Source organism: Cygnus atratus, chromosome 4 (genome assembly GCF_013377495.2).
Source record: "Cygnus atratus isolate AKBS03 ecotype Queensland, Australia chromosome 4, CAtr_DNAZoo_HiC_assembly, whole genome shotgun sequence".
In the NCBI taxonomy this organism is placed as follows: Eukaryota; Metazoa; Chordata; class Aves; order Anseriformes; family Anatidae; genus Cygnus; species Cygnus atratus.
The window spans coordinates 17,496,028-17,520,970 of record NC_066365.1 but is presented as its reverse complement, the minus strand read 5'-3'; the positions used below and the strand labels follow the sequence as shown (position 1 = coordinate 17,520,970).

Genomic DNA, 24,943 nt, shown 5'->3' with positions numbered 1-24,943 from the left:
TTTTATTGCTCAATGACCAAATATCTGATACTTAATATATCACTTATTCAGTTTAAATGTTGGGGCGAAAAAACTTCTAAAAATATTCCTTTGGATATAACAACACTCCTATCTTATCCAGAAAGCTCTATAAAGGGGAAAATGTTCAACAGTGTGAAATAAAATTAATGCATTATCACTCAACCATCAATGACAACAATTAAAATAAAAGTTTTAGCAAAATTAAAGATTCCATCTTGTTCCTCACAAAAATGTAGTTTAGTATCAGCATGAAAAAAACCTGCCCTGGTAAAAATGGCTCGAGGGGAGAGATTTATTACATGCTAACTCATCCATCATGGTTGTGTACACTCAGTAAGTAACCTTCACGGTGACCTCCATTTTGCATCACCTCTCTCACTCCAAAAGTTTATTGTATAAGAGTATTTTACCAACATGGTAACTTTTTTTTTTTTTTTCCCAACACTAACCTTCAGAAAGTAATATTCTGTGGAAGGAAGAATTGAAAACTTAATTGGAAGATGTCTGAAGTAGATGAAAATAATGTAAACATAATGTTACTTTCCCTTCCTATATACATACGTGCTCTCTAAAGAGCACATTTACAGACTTGTGCTGTTCTCTAGCACTTTTCTGTTTGTCACAGAAATTAACACTGACAATGGCATTACCGGGGTCAAGGAAGTAACAGCATTCCCAGTACTTTTATTTATGCACATTAGAAACGGAAATGACTGTTTTACTCCAGTTTTTGACTCCTGCTTTATGTTTATCTACCTCTGTTTTTGATTTATCTTTACTACACAGAGGTCAGTGGAGAGAAAGAGGATGCACAGCAGGTTATGTTAGTTTTTCATTTTTTATTGATGCATACTGCTTCACAGAGGACTTGATTGTTTAGTGACAGCACAAACAATTTGGTATATTAGACTTTTTTTTTTTTTTAAGACAGAAGTTGATGCTTGTGACTATGTATATAACATTAAAACATTTTCTTTAAATACTGCTTTAGGCATGATAAGATGAACATTCTTTTTTTTCTGACAAATCATTAGTATGCATTGTTGCTACTGTTGTTACAGGCAAAGCTTTACTAGCCTGAGGACAATTTATCACATAAAGACTGATAGTTTCAAGGTGAAACCTACTACCAGTGAAAGTAAAAAGACAGACATATTTCACATCGTAAGACATATCTACACCAGGATCAACTGATGGGACAAGAAACTCTTCGGAAAGATGCTGAGAAATTCAGACAAAAAGATGAATATGTATCAGCATATATGACTAAGATTTAAGTGCAGGATATAAAATTAAAGGAGCAATGACAAAATAACAGAATTTATATACTTAGTCTACCTTACTGTTCTGTGTGTTCGCTTTAAATTAAAATTAATTAATTATGAACATAAAGAAGCTTCTCTTCAGAAAGAGTATGACAGTGTCATGTAGACTACATGGTTGAGACAACTGAAGTGTCGAAGAATCAATAGTATGTTTATTTACAATAATGGAATAGAAAATGCGTTCAGAACTACCCAAGAGACCCACAAAACCCTCAAAGATTTAACAATGGAAAGGAACAGATAAGTACATTAAACATTTGGAAACAAGTAAATGAAATTTCATCATGGCAAAGTAATAGTATCAGTTCTAGTGACAGTTTCCAGTAATTCTGCACTGAATGAGGATTTAGGACTGAATGGTTAGTTCATTCCCATGAAAACACAGAGAATCTAGAAGAGAACAAGCAAGCCTGTAAAATCTTGCCAAATTCTGTAGAAGCAGTTATGTTACAAAAACAAAAACAAGGAACAACTTCAACACACCGCGTCAGCTACTAAATGTTTCTCATGTACTTAGCATCCATGGAGTTCATTCTTTCATGAATTTATCTCATGGGTGTTATTGATTAGTAAGTTGTGATGCTGATTCTAACTCAGCTCCTTAGGCCAGATTTTGGTTTATGGGTCTAACAGTTTCTTCACAGTAGCAGCATGATGAAGCAGTATCTCACTTTAACAGGATTGTAATGAATCATTCTTTTCAGCGCTATCCTAGATTTCTTTTATTTCTTTCTTCACCAGCTGTAACATAATAACGTGCATTTTTCCACATGCATCGCATATCAAATTAAATTTACTGAACCTTTGATAGAAATCAAATTCTCTTTCTCTTTTTTTTTTTCTCCTACTTCTTCACATCCTTTATTCTTAGCTTGGATACTAACAGAGGAGTCTAAAATCTACACAGGCTTCAATTTCTGCTAGACAACCAAAAAAGGATGTCTTATTTTTTCACTAAGAGCAGATTCACTTGTTGAAAAAAAAAACTGCTTCCCCAAAATTTACAGCAAAAAACATTAGCAAGAAAAGAAGGAAATCCCCCAGAAAACAGGTATGCATGAACATCTATGGTGTTGTGTAGCCAAGCCATAGTCATGTTCACAAGGTACAGTTCAACCTCAGACATCTTAAGTGTAACACAAGAGTCAAAAATTTCTAGTGCTAGCGTTCAGAAATACCATGCAAAGTCTGGAAGTTGGCAAAATCATATAAGCATGTTGTTAATAGGTGGTAAGAACATTCCTAAGATGAAAGGATTAAAAATGAAAAGTGACCTTAATGTGCTGCAGATGAAGCTAATAATTACTTCTTCAACCTAAGCTCTTAAAGGGAAGTAAGAATATCTCACACTTTTGGAGACTAGATTCTGTTCTTCACCCCAAGTTATTGAAGGCTAAAAGGTAGAAGATGTTGAGAGGCTGTAAAGACTATCCCAAATTGAAAATTACAAACTCCATACTGATGAAATCTTGCAGTATTATAGTATTGAGCTCTTTAAAGACCTCTTCCCTTTCCAGCAGGAAAGAATAAAAAGCAGGAACAGACCTTCTGTGCATATTGCAAGGGGAAGAGCTCTATTGTCTTGAGTGGTAGAACAAAACACAGAATATAAAACTGGCTACTGCACTAATGCACAAGAGCTAGTCATAGAAAGCAACACTAAGAGAAAAACTGCAGAAGTATTCTTTACATGATTCATTAACAGTGGCATTAACAGTGGAACTGTTAACATTAACAGACAATTCTTTTGTTTCCTACTTCAAACTATAGCCTTCAATCTGTGGTGCAAAAGCTTCCCTTATGTATATTTTGTATATGTATTAGATGACATTTCATCATGTCAGATCTTTCAGCAAAATGTTACTATATCTATACAGCAACATGAATATCATCCACTTACTTTCATCCATGTTAAATAGTAATGTAGATTAATAATCTGTGAATGGTTAGTCTACTAGTTTATAGAAACCAATTTTACTGGAAATAAGGCAAACATCTTCTTTAAAATGCATTGTGGACAGCTAGAGGGAGGAAAACAGCTCACATGCATCTTATCTCTATTGTAAAGCCTTACATAGCATGTTAAGACTATGCCAACTGTATAATATGTACATATATATACATGAAAAAATATTAAAAAGGAGCAAAGACTGGAGCAAAAGAAAGAACAGCATAGTTTCAAATAGGATCAAAAGTCAACGGAACAAAACTATTGATCTTGGAGATCTGTTGGAATAACAGAAGACTCTTCCTCATTAAAAATATTTTAGTCATCTTATAAAAGAAAGCTTTGAATGAGAAAAATCAACAGATCTCTCTGTTTTGTTCCACAAACTTGATGACTCAGGAAATGTCACTATATTGCTTTTATCTCAGTAGCCTGGTCCATCATTGCTATAGCACTGAAGACTTCACATAATTGCACATTTCCCTTTCCTCTGGGGTAGGATTTTTCATGTAAATCTAAAAATTATACTGGGATCATGAGAAAATGGTTGGATTCTTAACAGGCTACTGAAAAAATACGTTAATAGATGAGCAAGGCGATGTGAATCAAGTCTAGAACTCTACAGGTGACTCACAGATGAGAGCATCCACCTGCAAAATGGAGAGAGGCTTCCCTACATCCTTGGGCAAGAACTGTTTTTCCTTTACTATTTCTCCACTTTTTTCTGCTTGTCTGACAAACTACAACAGTTTAATTGGCAGATGTGGATATAATTAAAGATCATAACCCTTTATTTCCTCCCCGGTGTTTCTGACAAAAAAGATGGAACTTGGTGATAAAGTATAACTTAGCACTGTACACTGGTTTGGTGTTTCTTTTATCTTAGTTTTAAAGACGCACAAAGAAATATCTAAAAAAGGTTTATAAATTCAAGCATATGTTTTTCTTTGTATTTTTAGTGGTGGCACTGTAGATGCCATGGTCTGTGCTCAAACTAATTTAACTGATCTGCAGTAACAGTCATGTCAACCCCACTAGCTTTCCAGCCCTTTTCGGTTCGCTTTGATTAATCACCTTTCTTCCTGCTTCTTCCAGCTCCCACAGAGTCCAGTGGTAAAAATTAAATATTTGTTACCTAAAAGCTATTCTTAAACTTATTCAAAGTTATTGAAATATATAAAATGAGAATTTAATGAGAGATTACCTATATGGGTAGCCATGGTATTTGGAACGGAATATCGACAAAAGGAAGCTGAAGAAAAAGACCACCAGACCCAGGCCTACCAGGCATATTACTGGAAAGAAAACAACTTTGTTTACTAGCATATAAAAGACTTAAACTGGAATTTCTACAAAGAATATTATTTATGTCAATCATTTATACGGGATTTTGACAGTGAAATACAAAAATGTTGCTGCCTTGCCTACTGATGCCCACTATCTTCTGACAGGATTTCAAACACACACTAAAATAATATTTATGGTTATTAAGAAAAAATAAATTGTCAGTATGAATGTATTTTCAAGAAAAGAGTAGCAATTTGCAACTCAAATGTGTGTGGATGCAAACATCTTACCACTGATAATGGATTTAGTAACCCTGTAAATTATACATATCACGTAATGTCATTTCAGGTATTTGCTTGTTCTTTTCAGAAAACAAATCACATTTAGAAAAATATTGCTTAACTAATGGAATCATGTTCTCTCTAGTCAACCCTCTAAGGCTAAAGTAACAGCAAAGGCTGTTTAGTAGCTGCTTTATCTAATTCTTAATGGCTAAAACATTACACTGTATTAAGTTTCAAGGTTGGTAGCCAAATTCTTTTTTACTCTTAACAATGATATTAATCTTTTGGTACTGAAGATAAGTAATAATGACACAGAGCTTCTCATAGCACCTAGATGAGATGCAAGCTCTTTTAAGTCTTTTCAGGCTACAAATGAATTAGCAAAGTAAAAATTTAAATTAAGAAATGATATGTGAAACAGCAGTTGGCACCTGTGTGCCATAGCATAAAACCTTATCAGTCATCATTGTTCACTCAATTGTACGTAAGTGGGGAAAAAAAAAAGAAACATTTTACAAGCTGTTGCAGATAATTGAGATGCATCTCATCTACATTAGGTTATATTTTGGTTCTAATGAGCAAATTTGGTTTTAAAAGCTTTTTTTCTTATACTATTCCTAGCCTAGGCAAACCTTTGCTATTTAATTGCAATATTTATGTGTCAAAAGTGGCTGGCTTTGAGCAAAGAACAAGCAACCATGAAGTCAGTGAACCTGAAAACGGATGCATTTTTTCATTAAAATTGGCCATGTGAAAACCGACATATGTCAATTTAAATATATGATTTCTGCAGTTATTTTAAGAAAACTAGCCATATACAAATCTTATAAACACATTTCATCATCAAAAAATCATTAGTCACAAATATGATTTCAAAACATGAATAAATAAATAACTAAGCATGAACAAACAATGCAAGGCAAGTACACAGAAAGCATTCACGTAAGGACCACAAGCAGAAAGGAGTTTGATTTTGTACTGTAGTCCGTTGTTATTTCACTATGCTTACGTTCACACATCCAGATGCAACCTGGATCTATGATCACATGCCAATTAAACTCATGTCAATGTCTCTTTCAAAATCAGTATTAGTTATATACTTTCATATCATGTTCTTACACGACTTATTGCCAAAATCTTTTAAATATTCTGAATGACAATGAAATTCAGAAAAATATTAAACTTGCATTTCAGAATCTTTAGACATTACAGAATAGGGTATGTTCTATATTGTTGGGCTTTCTCCTTCCTGTGGAAACTTACGATATTGGCAAAGTGTACCAAGTAAGAGAGTTTTTTCCACTCCTTCCGATGCTGTCATCTTAAGCATTTTAAATGCCTGAATTCATGTTTTAAAAACAATATTTTTGAACTCTTGTTCTTTAACTCACTGACTTTCAACATAATCCTAAGCCAAAAATCATTCACACTATGCCTTACTACGTCGTGGAGATGCTGTGTCAACCTGTAGGTTGGCTGGGGATGCTTAATCCATTTATATATATACATATTCATGCATACATATATACATACATATATATATATATATTTTACAGCTACAACTTCATATGAATGCAGTTTTATCTCCTGAAGGTTTACACTATCTTCTCCACACCACAAAACTTTGGTTTAAGGGATACCTTTTGAAAACTTAATCAGGATTAATCAGATTCATCTGTAATTTCTCAGTATCTTTTAATTGTGCAAACATTATCTTAATTGTAATAAGCAACTTACTTCTCCTCTTTCCAACATCCCCTTTGGAGGTAGCAGCTTCATTCAGGAGTACCATTCCCATGGTGATAGCAGCATCTGTATTGCCATTGTCAAGGAAACAGCAGATGTGTGGATACCTCAGAAAGTCACAAAGGTACAGCTAAAAACTAAAGTTTTAAAGGTAATAAAATGAAAAAGTATTTACATACATACAAAGCTGCATACCACAATCTATACCGTAACAATAGATTCACCTGTAGCAAAAGTAGGTAGCAACATTTTCCTTTGTGCATTCGACATAAAAGAGGATAGGAGGTTCAAAAAGCTTTAAAGGGTAAGTCCTCATGTACGACACACAACTTTTGCAGAGTTATGGAAATAGATATTCCCCAATATCTTCCAATATTCTGTATATTGGAAATAAAGGATTTTAGACAATGGAGACTAAAACCAGAAATCATTGTTATTGCACACAATTTATTTATTTAAATGAAAATTGAAGCAGTTGGACTGCTTTATCTTCCTCTGCTTCTAGACAGATATTAGCTCCCTCTTTAGTGTCATATTGTTTAATAGTTCAGCAGAGAAACATCCCAGAGGCAAAGTCCTCAGTCACTTGCAGTGTTTTATTGCCTAATTATTACTGTTACAAATACAAACAAGCACATAATGATAAAGCAATTTAACTAATTTAGCAAGATTTTAAACCATTCACTTAATTGTTTATTTGAAATTGTATAAATAAAAAGAATGGTTACTACTGTGCTTAACATCTGTTCTGAGGAGGAGGCATGCATGAATGCCACACTGAAGCAGGAGCATGTCATGTGAGTTATATTTCACAACGTCAGAAAATACAAACTTTGAGACAACTGAATCTTGAATAAGGAGTTTTTTTAAATTTTACTGACTCTGGGGTTAGGTAGCAGGATGACAGACTATCAACTTTAAGAATGAGATGTATTCCAATTTACCTACACAGATAATGCACGAGAGATACTTCAAACATGCTACAGCCATGAACAATATGTGCATCCTCTAACATTATACTTGCACCAATCCTATCAATATTTGTATTAACATTTTTTTTTCATGTTAGAAATGATCAATATTAGACCAAAATTCTTAAAGACATCTTAAATCACAGTTATACAATTTCAAACTGAGACAGGGCAAAATGATTAGAAATGTCATAGAATCATAGAATCATTCATGTTGGAAAAGACCTCTAAGATCATCTAATCCAACCTTTAACCTAGTACTAAAGTCTACCATTAAACCATGCTAATAAGTTCTAAATCTACACATTTCTTGAAGACCTCCAGGAATGGTGACTCAACCACTTCTCTGGGCAGCATATTCCAATGCTGCACACCCCTTTCAGTGGAGAAATTTCTCCTAATATCCAACCTAAACCTCCCCTGGCGCAACTTGAGGCTATTTCCCCTCGTCTTATCACTGGAAAAGCTAAAAGCATGTCAATGCTAACATCATCCCACTTCAGAGGAGATCAGCAGCCTGATTAGGGGGAGTGGCTTTAAACTAAAAGAGGGGAGATTTAGATCAGAGGTTAGGAGGAAATTCTTCACTCAGAGGGTGGTGAGGCACTGGAACAGGTTGTTCAGAGAGGTTGTGGATGCCCCATCCCTGGAGGTGTTTAAGGCCAGGTTGGACAAGGCCATGAGCAAGCTGATCTAGTGGGTGGTATCCCTGACCATGGCAGAGAGGTTGGAACTAGATGGTCCCTTCCAACCCAAACTGTTCTATGATTCTATGATTCACATTTGAGACTTCTAAATTTCATACATGAAGAATGAGAAAAGTCAAATATTGAATAACGGGATTAACAAAAATAAGCATCAGTGTTGAAAAGAGGTAGATACTCATCACTGCAATATCAAAGAAATACAAGTATAAACAATCTTTTGGGTACAGACATCTTATCTACAGTCCTGAATTAGACACTAGCAACACATTAGTAGCCTGAATTACTTTTCTCACACATGTACAAGGTATAAGGCACAGAGTGACCCTTTGGAATGAATGGTTATATTCAAGTTCTGCACAAAATCATTGCTTAGAATTGCCTGGGGAGTGAAAAACTGGGGATCTAATTCCTCCTAAACTCACTCCCTGTCTTTCTGATGATGTTGTCCTACTTTACCTAGAGAAAAAATGCAAAATTCTTAAAGGCAGAGAAAATCAAAAAAGACTGTAACTGAATCCCAACAATACTGGGGAAAAATCTCTTTCAATTCCCAGTCTTAAGGCCATTTATAATTTGTTTGTTTTTCCCCAAAGCATCAGAAACTCAGAATCAATAGACATAGGAATTTGTTAAATTTATGTTGAGAGACATCAGCATCACTATTATCGCCTTTTTCAATGCCTGTTTTGAAAGAAAAGGTCTAAAATTTATTGACTCTGTTCCTAATACAATGCTGTCCAGAGCCAGGGTCCGTTGACCGTGTTAAAGGAATTGGTGATTTCAAGGGACTTGTGCACCAGGATGCTTCATTGTGAATCTTAGAAGATGTTAGTTTCATTAATCAGATATTAACATATGTAGAATTGTATACCTAAGTACTTTAGTCATTTAAGATACAACTGAAAGCAACAATAACCTGGAAATAATAAGAATGCATCAGACATAGACATATTACTACTGGGAAGATTGCAGATGAAAAGTAGAAGAAAAACAAGAATAAAACTAGTAGGTAAATACACAAGGAGTTTGAAGCTTCAGCTAATGAATAGTTTGTTTCAGTGCAAAATCTGGAACACGAGGTTCCATCTCGACATCTGGAAGCACTTCTTTACTGTGCAGGTGACGGAGCACTGGCACAGTGAACTATGCTTATTTTTTGTCCCAACTCTTTTGGAGCCTCACATCATTACCACTGCAACTTCCCTCACACTGTCACTATTTTTGCTTCAGTTGTTGCTTTCTAACTTTAGCCTCACTTGGTTAGTGTCAATGACACCAGCTTTATAACTTCACACTCTAACAGTGAGCGTCACTTACTTCATGATGTTGAAGCAAAAGAATCAGTCTTACTGAGTTCTGATTTCAATGCAATCATTGGCTTTTTACCACAGAATTCTTAGCCTAACTTATTATATTGGGCTGCTGTTTCCTAATACTGCATGTTTTTTTACATTATTTTGATATTTCACAAAATAACGCAACGGTCCTAGCTACAGAGATAATCTTTTAGGATAACACATTTCTCCAGTATTGGTTACTTGGACAGTTTTCTATGCACAAAAAATAAGATGGCATTAAAAGATGTACTTATTTTCTGTTTCTCTTTATCCCTGTTACTATGCATTATGCAATTATTCTGAAAACATGAGGGAAATGTGGCACTCAGATAAACCATGGCTAGCAAATGTTTCAAGTTCAGGTGCTTATGTTTTCTGATAAATGTATCCTTTTGTAGGAAGCTTGTGTGTGTGCAAATCCAGTTAAATATCTTCTCATTTTTAAATTTGGAATGATTTACCTACTGAAATTCTGCTGCCCTTTTTTCCCCAGCTGGTACATACTTTTCATAGAAATTGACAACATACACAATTCAGTTAGTTCTTTTGAAAAGGCTCCAAATATTTTGATACATGAGGGAGATCAGTTTAATAGTATGATGAAAAACAGTGATCACCAAAATTCATAAGATTATTTATAAAATGATCAGAAGTAGCAGAGCATAATATTTAGCTCTGTAAATGCCAAGATGCTTGAGTGGAAGTATTAAAAAACAAAAATAAACATTGCATCAACAAACTCCAGAATGATAGATACCCTACAAAATGAAAGTGATTACTAGTAAATTCTGGCTGCTGTTTATTAGCATGCTTTGACTGAAAAATTAATTGCTACTAATTCCAGCCAGAGTGCCCAAAAGGAAGAAAATCTGGTAATCCATAAATGTATTAATGTGATGTATCATTTATATCTTTTCTTCATAAATTTAGTCCTAATCTGTTGTGAGTGGGGAGGAAAGGGAGAGAACATTAATTGATAGACAACTCATTACCTTTGTGAAAAAGTTTGGTGGTCTCATTCATAATCTGCTGGATTACTGCCAAGAGTGAAAAACAAAACCTACATTAACACTATTCACATAAAGAAACAATTACATTAAAGCTGCAGATCACGCAGCTTGCTTAATAACTCATAAGCAAGAACAACAGGAGGACAAAATGTTCATCCACTCGACTTTGTGTTCAGTTTATTGTTAACTAAAATAGGGACAGGTTATCCCTTGAACTTTAAAAACCTCTCATTCACTTTATCGTGTGTGGGTAAAAGGAAAGCACATACATTTTTTGTGAAGGAGTATCAAGATCTACAGGAAAATCTATGACTTTATTCCCCCCCCCCCCTTTTTTTCTTTGAGTAATAGTAAGTAAAACGATAAAATTCTTTACTGCCCCCTTATGAGAAGGACATATCCCACTTACCTACAGAAATACCAGCCTTAACTTTTTCCTGCTAATATTTAAACCTCTAAAATACCTGTTGTAACTTCAGAAATATTGACCACATTACACATTCTTTAACTGAACCATTTCAAGGTGTATTTAACTTTCAACTTACATTTGAGAAATCCCAAGATAACACACATCCCAAGATAACACACATTCCAATCATTCTGTTTAGGAGATATTCTTTAGCTATGTGCAATTCTTGAAAACAAGGTATAGTACTTCTAAAGTACACTTTTCTACCTTGAGAATCTGACTTTTTTATGTTAGTGTGAAGATAATAATCAAGACAAAAAGTACAGTTCTGAAATTAAACATTTCTCATTTTCTTTCATGACATTGTCACTTCAGTTCATGAACGATTCTAATATTCCACTTTGGCTCTTCAATGTATCATCAATTCTGAATTAGATCATAACCATCCCAGTGGATGGTTCAACAGGCCTTGAGGGCTGAGGCAAGTTTAAGATACTAATCTCTGTATGTCTGATCTCAGCAAAGAAGGATGACTCCTAAATCATAAGCTGAGAAAACGGAGCATAATTTGAAAATGATTTGAATATGAGCTTAATTTACTTATAAACTGTACAGGATCAGAACATACTTCAATACTTTTAATTGCCTGAACGTAGATGTACTGATCATCACAGCAACAACCCTGAACATTACACAGAATGGCTGAGATCATCTAGTCCAAACTCTCTGCTCAACCAGGGTCCCCTAGTGGACGTTACATCTGGATTGTGTCCAGAAAGCTTTTGAATATCTCCAGGGAATCCCCTTCCAGGGACTGAGGTGAGGCTGACTGGCCTGCAGCTCCCTTCTTGCACATTTTGAAGACTAGAGTAACATTTGCTTTCTTCCATTCCTCAGTCTCTTGGCCTTCTTTGTCACATTTTTCCACACTCTGACAACATCGCCATATTCACCCCACTTGGTCCCTGCTCTATCTCCTGTATACCTCCAACTTATGTTTGAGTTTTGTCAGGAATTCCTTATTCACCCCTGCAAGTCTCCTGCCCCCTTTGCTCCATTTCTTACTCATCTCAAGACGCTCTGGCCTCAGATACACCAAATGGCTTTCCAGAATTTTAGAAGGTATACAGCTTTTACAAGTTAGTCTTGGCACTCAAGTTCCTCTCAACTCATTGAAACATGCAGTTCATAACTGTAAAGATACCAGAAGTCTGCATTTCAACCGTACCAGTACCAAGCAAAATACACCATTCTTCTTTTTCGTGCTTTTTCATCAATTTTACAGAGCAGAGAAATAATTTGATACTAATATAGAGTCTCCTATGTTGAAAAAAGTTTTTTTATTATTCATTCAATTAATGTCAGCTTCAATCCATGAGAACTGCACAAAGATTATCATTTTAATCCACAAATAATCTGATGGAACCTGACCTCCAGTGATGCTCTTACTTATTAGAAAATGGAAAGACTTTATAAAAGCTTTAGGAGTAGAGAAAGATTCTGGAATGCTTTTTAATTCATCTGCAACAAAATAGCATAAAGATACCTGCTTAGGCTTGTACTAAATCACTAATCAAACATTCATCCCTCCATTCAGGGTTTTCCAGCCTGATTTGCATCCTAATTATTCATATTGGTGTTGCCTTTTAGGATCACATTTAAAATGAACTTTGGAGAGATTAATTTTACTTTCAATATTTATGACCTTTTCAGTTCTGTAAATTATATCTGATGGAATTTCAGGGTTAGTCCTGTCCATCTTACAAATTTTTGTAGTGTAGTTGCCATTGTACAAAACAAATATTATTTCTGACCTTATTTACGCTTTATAAATTGCCTCTAGAAATTTTCTGTCCTAGAGGCACATGAATCACAGAAGTGTACACCAGAACAAGCAGATATATAGCAGTATTTTAGTTTCCTTGCTTTACATTATTTTTAAGCACTTACAAATGCTATACTTGGTCTAGTACGTTGCCTCTTCTCTTTGCTAGTATACAACTAATCCTTTAGCATGCACACATACCATCTTTCTTGCTCTCTCTAAGCACCTATAGATTTTTTAAAGAATATCACAGATTATTTTTCTATATCATAAATCACCACCAATATGACTCTAGGCTGGTATTGTACTTTGCTTCACTTTTAAAGACCTGTACGATACCGTAATAGATACAGTTTATCCTCAGATGAATGTACTCAAGGACTATTTGAATTATTAAAAACTGTCTGTGGATACAAAAGGTACAAAAAAACTTAACTTCAGACAATGTTTCTGCATCTTTCAGTCAAATAAATGTGTCTCTTAACAATTAAAATACCCATTAGATTTAAACTGATAGCTAAAGAAATCCTGAAAAATTCTGTTGACTTTAGCCTGTGGTCAGTGAATGTCTTCTGGTCTGTGGACTAGTAGTCAGACAGTCACAAAAGGCAAATGAGGAAAATCAGGCAACTGTCAGAGCAGCCCACAACTAAATTTGTTTCTCAGGGGTTTGTACTTCCACTGGAAAATTTTAGAGATACAGATATTGAAAATGGTTGAAAATTACCAAACTACAGAGATAGCAATTTCATACACAGGACACACATCATATCAGAGAGTAACTCACCAAATTATCATTCAATTAGCTGATGAAATAGAATTATATTGTATGTTGTACTGACAAAAACCCAGTTGTAAATTTAAAGTCCCTGTGCATCACACTGACATCTAACAAACTTTAGGGTCTTTCTCAAGAGATCATATTATGAATTATTTTGAGATGAAAGCAGAGGGAGAATGAGATAATAGAAGGAAACATCAACCACAGTATTCCTAATTTTTCTAATTAGCATCTCCTTATGCATTGTTACATTTGAGAGGAATCAGGTAGCCTCCAAAAGAGCCAGAAGCACTTACAAGGTTAACAGAGAGACAGTATTAGAGCCTAAATGCAAGTAGATTAAGTAGATTATAGAAAATATGCACCATGTTTTGCCGCGCTGGACATTGATTTCCACAGTTAATTAATAAAAATGTTTAAAAATGCTGTAATTTTGTGCTATTAGTTCCATCTTTTTCCACTGTGGTGATCTTCCCTTTTTTCCTTATCCTTATGATCGAACAAATAAAAAGCTTGCATCACTGCTTTCATTAGCACCTTCTTTTACTTTTATATAATCTCTGGAGGACATAATTTGATTCCATTATGCATGACTGATAGTGTCTTAGAACACAGATCTAAATGAGCATTGTTCTACCGACGTTGACTCAAAATTTCAGGTTCTTACACTCAGTGACTACATTTTGCATTGACACACAGGAAGGCATCTTTCATTTAAATTTATTCTATAGTTAAGTTCCCTTACACCAAAGAGGCACTTAATACACTTCATTAAATTCACTCTGTAGGACAGGAAATGTCTTTCATAATAGGTGTAATTTTACAGCTATAGAAAAGATTTGTCTTTTTCTTCATAACCAATCGGATTTTTTTTTTCCTTTTCAATCAACATCTAATATCCACCTACACAGCTGTCACATTAAATTCTGTCTTGGGAATTCAAATTAACAAAGTGGAGAGATTTCCATTTTCACTTAGGTGCATATGTTTTTATCAGCATCAAAGTTAAGTAAGTTTAACAGTAATAATGTGGAAGATTATCAGGTTATAAGTAACTGCTAATTCCTATAATTGTGCTTTTAGATTTATCTCCTTTGCAATCAAATAATTTGCTTAATGAAAACTGAAACTCTTTTGATAGTGCAAATATTTACTGCAACTTTTAAACTTAACTCTGCATTAGAAAGATTTACTTTCCTGGCAAAAAGAAAAATATATATTCATTACATTCAAATCAATTTTATTTCCTAAGGGAGTGACAGAAAAACTTGATGAAAATGGACATTCATTAGAAGTACTGGTTAGTGAAATGAAAGAATTAAAGGAGTCTTTTACCTTCAACACACACTCTCCAACCTTGCTACCTTTCTGTACCTTTCTCGTTGTATCTTCACACAGAGTCATAATTACAGCCCAGAACTGCACATTCCATTGTTTGGTTTACTAAACTCAGCATACCCTATCTGTATTCAGCTATATTTAACAACAATAACACTGATTGCTCAGTTTACTTTATATTGTTCCTTTCTTAAAAAGACAGCTCTTAATTCTGCAGTCATAATCTCACTATTTGTCTATAAATACCTGATTTTTATTGCTGACTCATTATCTATGACCCCTTTTCTGCCAAGAAAGGGTTGAAAGAATAGACACCAGCAGCCTGGAACATATTCTACATAAGGAAGGAGTAGGATTTTTCAATTTGGAAAGGAGAAACGAAAACGAAGCCTATATGATGAATTTTATAAAGACCCGGATAGAATGAAAAAGGGAAGGAAGGAAGGAAGGAAGGAAGGAAGGAAGGAATGAAGGAAGGAAATGAACAGACAAAACACTGTTTCTTATGATGGAATAAATACACACAATAGATTTACTGTGTTCAAACTATAGCCTAAAAACCAACCAAACAATCTAAAGGAGTAACTAAAGGATGCTACATAAAGTTAACACTACAAAAATTAATTGCTACAGAATGCTGTGCCATAACTAGTTCAAAAAAGGATTAATAAGAAGTAAGAATATATTCATTCATCAGTGTTTAGGAGCTAAAATATTCTGCACGTCAGGCCTGGCTCAGAAATCCATAAATTGCTGGTTATGGTTGGATATTTTGTTTTTGTACTCTCCCTCTCTAAAGATCTGCTTAACAGTGACCATCGCACTTACACACAAAGATGTAAACTGTGATGATATCTTGAGAAGATGCTAAGTCTTAGTATTAAATCATGATGTGTTTAGATATATCCTCTTTTTATGTGTTCGAATTAGATATCTAGCCAACAAATACATTGTCTTATCAGGATTACTTATGTGAATAAAGTTATTCATTTATGTAAATTATGCCGTCCCAGGTTCCTCAGAGATATTCACACTCTTCAGAAGCAAAAACTTTGCATTATAGACTGTGTAATGTCTAGCATGTTGGTAGCTCCACATAAGTTACTGCTTTCATATCCATTTAACAACCACAACAACAACATAACTATTTCTGTTTAAATAAATCTACCCTATGCTCTTATTTTAAATATTTTTGTTTGCACAGTCTGCCATGTTTATTCTACAGCAGGTATAGACTGTTATGACTTATTGATCACTTTTTTACTCCTTAAGAAAGTCACAATATTGATATAACTCTAGGTAACCTCTCAAATTATTGTGTGTGTAAATTACACATAGTTGCTTGAAGAAGCAGTGATCATCAGGCTGATGTAGGGCTAAATACTGTCATATTACACAAAACTTCCTCGATTGCAAATGATAACCCATTTCTCTTGCTCCTCAGAAGGAAACCAAATTTAGTCAATTTCAAAGAAAAATAAAAACATACTTGAGAAACAAGCATATATTTATGAAAGATTAAGAGCAACCTCAAACTCAATTTATACCTAACTTTTATTCACTTTTACTCTTTCTCTTTAAATCAACATTAACCCATTCTCTACACTAGGGGTGATCTGCAAACTAGAATAAATAAAAGCAAACCGTGCCTTTTGTTTTCTGCTAGGCAATAAAAAAGCTAAAACATAGTGGATCTCATTATTCTACTCCTGAAACTCACCAGACCTTAAACAAAACTCATTCCAAATCAAATAACTGGGGTAGAACCAGTCTGGACAATATTTTCCTTTTTGCAAGAAAATACTGCTGAAGACTCCACTAATTCTACAAAGTTGGAAAAAAATCCAAATGGAAGTCAACAAACATTATGACAGACAAGATTGCTACACACAAAGCCATGAACTGCCGACTGGGAGGTTCACAATGGATGCCAGGAACAAATTCACTTCTGTATTTGCCCAGAGAGATTATGCAATCTTCATCCTCAGCATTTTTCAATACCAAGGCTAGACAAGGATATGGAAGACAAGATTGTTGGTGACAATCCTGCTTTAAAAGGAAATTCGGGGTATGTGATCTTCAGAGGTCCCTTTCAATCAGCATTTTTTGTGACTTCCACGATTATTTACTGAAATTAACTCTCCAAGACAAGGGAAAGAAAAGCCAAATAACAACAACAAAGCTGAATACCAGTATTGTCAGAATAGCATAAAGCCCTCAAGATTTCTGAGTAGTAACAGCCTGAAAGTCACAGTGGCAGAAGTGTATAACATTACAAGCACCACAAATCATATCCAAACATGCTCTTTTACTGTTCTGCCAGGTACTCACCCACAAGGATTTATTAGCTCAGGCACTTTTGGATGTCAGCTCCACGTATTTGCTCCATACCTGAGATAACAGCCTGTTTCTGAGTGCCATCTGAGTGGCTGAACAGGCATTAGTGTGTGTGCAGCAATGTTTATTAGCTCTGGATCAGCTTGAGCATTGGCAACCAGGTACCTTGTACTGCATTCCTAATGGGAAAATTACATTGGGATGCCAAGCCAAATGTGTGGATTTTGATGTTACAGTTTCGATAGATAAGATCTCTGCCACAGAGTGGAGCCACACTGTTCTGACTAAAATGCTCCAGGAACAAGTAGAAATGGGGTTTGATCAGAGATGTTTTTTTATACTCCATGACCATTTGATATCAAGCAACACAGTCTGGAATTAGCACGTGTAAATGATTTTGAAAGACCTAGAAATCCTAATTTCATAAAGTAAAAGGAATATCCGAATTAAAGGGGCTACCTCTTACATAAAGAGTTAACTGCTTTTTAAATGGTCTATTAAAAATTTTACTTGCTATCCTGCAGTCAGAAGTTCAGCAAGGTCTATGTCAAAATACAATTATTACTATTTTTTCTTCAGTTTCTAAAAGGAACCTTCACCCAAGATGCAAGATACTGTGGACTCCACCCTCAGTAAGATGGCCCCCATTAGCCATATCTAAAGAGCTTCAGAATGAATCAAAACCTGGAATTTGGAAATGAAATAACGCCTCCTTCTTGTTCTGAGGAGCTTAGTATCAGTTTTTAATGTCATCAGAAAGACATTAAATGAAACACTTAGCTAGTTTCATCTGCTGCTAAGTGCAATACCAGTATTTTGCTTGTTAGAAAATATGCCACAGAAATAAAGCTAAGTACAAAAATCATCTCCAGAAGTAATCAAAGTGTTTTTTGCATTTGTCTTCATTTTACAGATATAGTATTCTATGTGCTGTATTATTATGGTGACTATTTCAATTGTGTTACTACTAAGATGTAGTTACCGTATTTTAGGACTAAAACTATTTGTTTAAAATTTTATAAGAATTTGGGGCGTACAACTAGTATGTACTCAGAAACACTGTACAGATGTTACTAATATAAGATGTTAACTTAATTTGGCTTTATAGTATAATTGAAACAGAATATCTGATATCTTTACAAGTCCTTCTTACCCAGCATCTTCTTACTTGTGTAGTTACAGCTTTGGCAAAAACAGCAGATCTCTATATGGAAATCATCTAGCAGATGGGGATCATCTAGCTATCCCCCAGATATGGGAATCATCTAGCATAGAATCACTAAAAACAAGTATAGAAATGGAATGGAAATTCATATTTTCTCACCAAAGATATTAAAAATTCACTGTACAGAGAAACACAACATTGCATTTCAACAACTATCAGGAAGCGATGACCTTGTCCTTACTACTACGAAGTAACAAGCAGCAACCAAGTGAAGCATGTACATGGTAATGTCTAACATTAAAATTCTGTGCATCTTCTAAACCTTAAAGGGTGAAGTGTGACTGTTTATAAATCTAGCATACTTGATTTATTTACCTTTTTATTATTGTTAATACTTTAAACTAATTCCCACATTTTCTATCAACATCGCCTGAATAAACAAAAAATAAAGAACCAATGAAGCAGCTCATAATTACTACCAGCATTGAAAGGATAAATATTAATTCCTTCATGCGTAACTGTTAAAATCTGTCAAGACTTCATGTCACTTGTGAAATGTTTCTGTCCAAAATCCCAGCTCAACAGTGTTGAGCTATGAAATGAAACCTTAGAGAATTCTTTTTGCAATTGGCAATGAACAATCTCACTAAAAGTATTCTTTCAGCCAGCTGCTTTAATATAGTTAGCCAACTTCCCAGTTTAAAGATGGTCTCTGCCAACGAAAAATATCACTTTCATGTCTGAGTCAGACAAACAAAATATGTCATGAACAAAAGTTTTGTTTATTTTTAATCTTAACTAGTTTTTGCTGTAAAAAAATTCCCATTTTCTATCAGCCAAAATGATTTGTTTTAGAACAGATTTTTTTAAATTGTGTCAGTTTGGGAAAAGCAAAAAGCATTACAAAATAAATTGTGGCTATACTATAGAAAGCACAAAACCCGTATAATAATATGCATAATGTTATATAAGACATTTCCATCTACAATATAATAGCTGTCTCTGTTTATGTTTAAAAATGTATCAATTAAATTAATAACTAAAGATCTTTGACTTTGTAATTTTCAGGTAAATCTATCTTTAGCTCTCCCTTCCCAAGAAATGGAGTGCAAATTTAGAAAATATGAATGATAAAAAGCATCTTCAAATCTTGAATGAATACAATCTCATTTTTACACAATATTAATTTGAGTATGATATAAAACCTAGAGAATTCACAGAATTGCAGAACAGTTGAGGTTGGAAGGGACCTCTTGACATCATCTAGTCCAACACACCTGACGAAGGAACCTGCTTGAGCAGGTTGCCCAGAACCATGTCCAGTTGGGTTTTGAATGTCTTCACAGATGGAAACTCTCCAACACCTCTGGGCATCTGGGCAACCTGTTCCAGAGTTTGACCACCCTCACCGTAAAAAGTGTTTTCTCATCTTCAGACCAAGAAACCAGTTGTTTTTCTATTTGGGTCCACTGCCCCTTACTTATCCTCTAAGAAGGAAGCCTGGCTAATCTTCATTTCCTTCCATCTCCCCTGAGCCTCCCCAGTCCCAGCCTCTCCTCAAATGAGAGATGCTCCAAACCCTTAATCATCTTTGTGGCCTTTCACTGGACTTGCTCAAGGAAGTCTGTATCTATCCTGTACTGGGGGTGGGGAGGGTACAGAAGTGGATGTATTACTCTAGTACAATAGGGAATACTGCATTTAATCTGAAAAATCTGTTCATAATTTTTAAATTAAATTTGCCTTGGCTATCTGTGGAGCAAATAAGGTTTAAGGTAGCAAAATCGATGTCACAAAGGAATGATGAAAAGAATGAAGCAAGAAGACAAAATGATGGTCTTCTCTTCGGATAGTAAGTGCCAAAGATGAAAGTAGATGGGGAAGCCAAAGGAGGGGCAGGATCTAAATAAGTCTACTTATCCTCAGGAAGAGGACAAGAGAGTAGCTACGATCGTCAAACTCTGAAATCTGGCTACTACACAGCTTGGGAACTTTATTTTTTCCCTCTTGTTCTCCTTAGAGGAAGGTATTTGTGAAGGAAACACTGTACTTTAATATCAGTTAATGGTGACTACAGTTTTCACTCACTGAGCAAAGCTGATCAGAAGCAAGATTTAAACAAACCAGATACTATTTGAGTTCTTCTTACACGTTCTTAAGACTTATTCACCAAAACAAACAAACAAACAAAAATTTAATTTGTCCTGTGTCAGTAAGAATGAAAAATTAGAAGAAAGATTCTGAGTCTTTCTGCCAGGAGGCAATGTGAGAACAAATGGGACTGAGTTATTATTATCATGAGAACAAGAAGTAAACTGTTTAGATTAGCTAAAAAGAAAAAACAGAAAATCTGAAGACTACTGGAGGGCAAATAATCCTCATACATGATCAGTAAGTTTCAATTTCGTAAGCTCTTGTCTGTTAAAACAAATAAAATAACACATCATTTTTAACTTTCAAAACAGAGTGAAAAAGAGAAGAAAATTCATTTCTGCCACTGCAATGATAATATTGAAAGGAAAAACATTAAGAATAGTAACCAGACATTAACAGTAACAAAGGTGATAACAAGGCACAAAAAGCGAAAAGCAATGCCAGCTTTCCTTGGCAGCAGAAACAACATTGAATATTTATTTAATCATATAGTAAGCCAAAATACAATACCTGCTCAGAAGTTCAATGATGTTCACTGTCAGAGCAATTTCATTTAATAGCACAGCTTTTTTTTCCTATTTATCACAATTTTGAAGGATACTCAGCAGAAGAATAATATGAGATTCTGCAACAAACTGAGCCTGACTGCTTCCATGTATGTAACTCTGTAAAACAAAAATGAAAAGCAAACCTGTTTAAAACAAAGAATTCCATTGAAAATTCCACACAACTGGATGTGTGTGAGCACAAATAAAACCTGTTTTGCAGAAAAATACAGACAGCAGCAGCTACGGCTAAACAACAAATGCATCTATATACGGTAAAAAGGAGTGTTAAAAAAATAACATATTTAGGGTTATACATACATATACACAGGATGTAATATTTTATATATGAGAGCATTATGCTGTACTTACTTTCACACTGCTAAAGTGGAGTAAAGAACATACATTTATTTGCTCAGGACATACGATTTTTGAGAAGGGAGGTTGACAAAATCAAGGCCGTGCCTCAGCATAGTTCTGACAGAAATGAAAACTGAATCTTGCAATGTTGCCTTTAAAAGTCCATTTTTTTTTATTTCTAGACTGAGTGAATTTACTTAATAAAAATATTTTGTTCATATGAAATTGTAGTAAACACAATCACAGATGCCAATACTAAATAGAAACCTAAGTTAGTCAATGTTTTTCCCCCCAAATAATTATTGTTAATGGACATATTTTGTACATTACTTTTTAATAACATACAGCATATTATTCAGAAGTTGTTGGTTTTTATTGTTAACTAGCTATGATATCAAAACAGAAAGCAAAAACAGGAATGTAAACATGCAAAAAATGAGGGAATTTCTCTCTCTTCCTCTACTATAGCAATTACAATCTTGACTATAGCTTGTCATGCTATTACATGGAAATTAAATATATCTGTGTTCTCAAAGTATTACTTACATGTATTCTTCTGAAGCACAGACACAATTTTCACCTCAAATAAATAGACAGAAAAGCACTCACTCCCATTAAAGTAAAGAAAAAGGAAACATTTTGCACCCCTCATGGTTTCAGGGTTTTGTTAGTCTATTTTACCTCATACCTTTTGCTTTAATTCATTTTATTTTGAATGATTCTGCCTGAATAAAATTCATGTCAAGATTCAGAACAACTTTTGAAATCAAACATTTGAAATACTCTGATGCTTCAGCACACAAAAGAATGCCTTCATCCATACAGGTTAAATTCTGGTTGATGCACTGTTTAAACATGTAGTTCATAAGATATAAAACATTTTTTACTCAGTGGTTGGTTATCTACTGTTTTCAAAATTGAGTTATACTGTGTTCACTCAAATCACTAATTCAAAACTAAAGTATGCAGGAACTTCATATATCTAAAGATTCAATCTCCCAAATGAAATGTCTTTTTTCTTTAACAAGATAAAAATCACAAGATTATCTCATTGCAGTATGATTGTGATAATAGGTTAATCTGTATTTCTTGACTTTTTGTCAGGGCCCCTTATAAATCTCACTAAGGCAAAATAGACTGATATAACAAAGGAAGAAAATAAGAATATTTCACATTAAGAAAAATTAAAGATCAAGTTAACATGCTCCTCAACAGACCACTTCTTAATTGCCTTTCTTTGCTGCCCTGTGCAAAGTAGTATAAATGAGCACTTTGCATTATTAGCATATAAAACTGTAATTAGAAGAAAACAACCCCACTGTCAATACAAATATTCACATTTATCCAATCAATTGTTCTATCAAAATATAGTCTAAATTAGGGCTGTTTTCCCCCTCATTTTCTCCAGCATGGTTATTAAAATATAGTAGTACAAAAAAGTTCTCTGTAGCATACTCCGAATCAGTTGTATCCACATAGCTGCAAATAATGACCCTGTCATTATTTCTCATGCAGCTAAAGCAGTATTTATACACGCATATATACGCATTTGCAGTATCTGGATTTACATGTGCCTAACAAACTGTAAACGTCTATTTCTACTTATTATCATAGCACCAAGTTATGATAAAGCTTACAATGATTAAAATATGTACTGTATTTCTGACCACAAGATGACTTGAAATAAAAAATGGACCTTTCAATTGAAAAGTGTAACAGGGTCTAACAGCACTATCCTGTTATTAAGTACCTATAAGCATTTATACATAACCACTATTGGTCTTCTCCACATGTTCTCCACGTGGCTCAGGAGTGGTCTGTCCCCACGTGCCCAAAGACAAGCCGGCGTGGAAGAAGACCGGCCTGGCTGAACAGAGAGTTGTGGCTAGAGCTTAGGAAAAAAACAGGGGTTTATGATCTTTGGAAAAGAAGGCAGGCCACTCAGAAAGATTATAAGGATGTTGTAAGGATGTGCAGGGAGAAAATTAGAAAGGCCAAAGCTCATCTGGAGCTCAATCTGACTACTGTTGTTAAAGATAACAAAAAGTGTTTTTACAAATACATCAGCACAAAAAGGAGGACTAAGGAGAATCTCCATCCTTTACTGGATGCGGGGGGAAACTTAGTTACAAAAGATGAGGAAAAGGCTGAGGTGCTTAATGCCTTCTTTGCCTCAGTCTTTAGCGGCAAGACCAGTTGTTCTCTGGATACCCAGTACCCTGAGCTGGTGGAAGGGGATGGGGAGCAGGATGTGGCCCTCACTATCCACGAGGAAATGATTGGCGACCTGCTACACCACTTGGACGTACACAAGTCGATGGGGCCGGATGGGATCCACCCGAGTGTACTGAGACAACTGGCGGAGGAGCTGGCCAAGCCGCTTTCCATCATTTATCGGCAGTCCTGGCTATCAGGAGAGGTCCCAGTTGACTGGCGGCTAGCCAATGTGACGCCCATCTACAAGAAAGACTGGAAGGTAGACCCAGGGAACTATAGGCCTGTTAGTTTGACCTCAGTGCCAGGGAAACTCATGGAGCAGATTGTCTTTGAGTGTCATCATGTGGCACTTGCAGGGCAAGCAGGCGATCAGGCCCAGTCAGCATGGGTTTATGAAGGGCAGGTCCTGCTTGACGAACCTGATCTCCTTCTATGACAAACTGACGTGCTTAGTGGATGAGGGAAAGGCTGTGGATGTGGTCTACCTTGACTTCAGTGAGGCTTTTGACACCGTTTCCCACAACATTCTCCTCAAAAAACTGGCTGCTCTTGGCTTGGACTGGCGTACGCTTCGTTGGGTTAAAAACTGGCTGGGTAGCCGGGCCTAAAGAGTCACGGTGAATGGAGTTAAATCCAGTTGGAGGCTGGTCACTAGTGGAGTCCCCCAGGGCTCAGTACTAGGGCCGGTCCTCTTCAATATCTTTATCGATGATCTGGATGAGGGGATTGTGTGCACCCTCAGTAACTTTGCAGACGACACCAAGTTAGGTGCGTGTGTTGATCTGCTCGAGGGCAGGAAGGCTCTGCAGGAGGATCTGGATAGGCTGGAGCGATGGGCTGAGGTCAACTGTATGAAGTTCAACAAGGCCAAGTGCCGGGTCCTGCACCTGGGGCACAACCCCAAGCAGCGCTACAGAATGGGAGACGATTGGTTAGAAAGCTGCCTGGCAGAGAAGGACCTGGGAGTGCTGGTTGATAGTCGGCTGAATATGAGCCAGCAGTGTGCTCAGATGGCCAAGAAGGCCAACAGCATCCTGGCTTGCATAAGAAGCAGCATGGCCAGCAGGGCTAGGGAAGTGATTGTGCCCCTGTACTCGGCTCTGGTGAGGCCGCACCTTGAGTACTGTGTTCAGTTTTGGGCCCCTCGCTACAAGAAGGACAAGGAGGTGCTCGAGA

The 24,943-nt window shown here is 35.5% G+C and overlaps 1 protein-coding gene across 1 annotated transcript in view; it reads right to left on the bottom strand.

Moving 5' to 3' along the window:
* The window catches only part of TUSC3 (tumor suppressor candidate 3), a 119,815-nt gene that overhangs the window by 3,720 nt on the left and 91,152 nt on the right, over positions 1-24,943 (bottom strand). The window contains exons 7-9 of the mRNA XM_035537732.1: positions 21,247-21,310; positions 6,603-6,677; positions 4,499-4,589 (exon numbers count right to left, since the gene is read on the bottom strand). Coding sequence (XP_035393625.1) covers positions 4,499-4,589; positions 6,603-6,677; positions 21,247-21,310 — 230 coding nt within the window. The remainder of the gene's footprint in view (positions 1-4,498; positions 4,590-6,602; positions 6,678-21,246; positions 21,311-24,943) is intronic.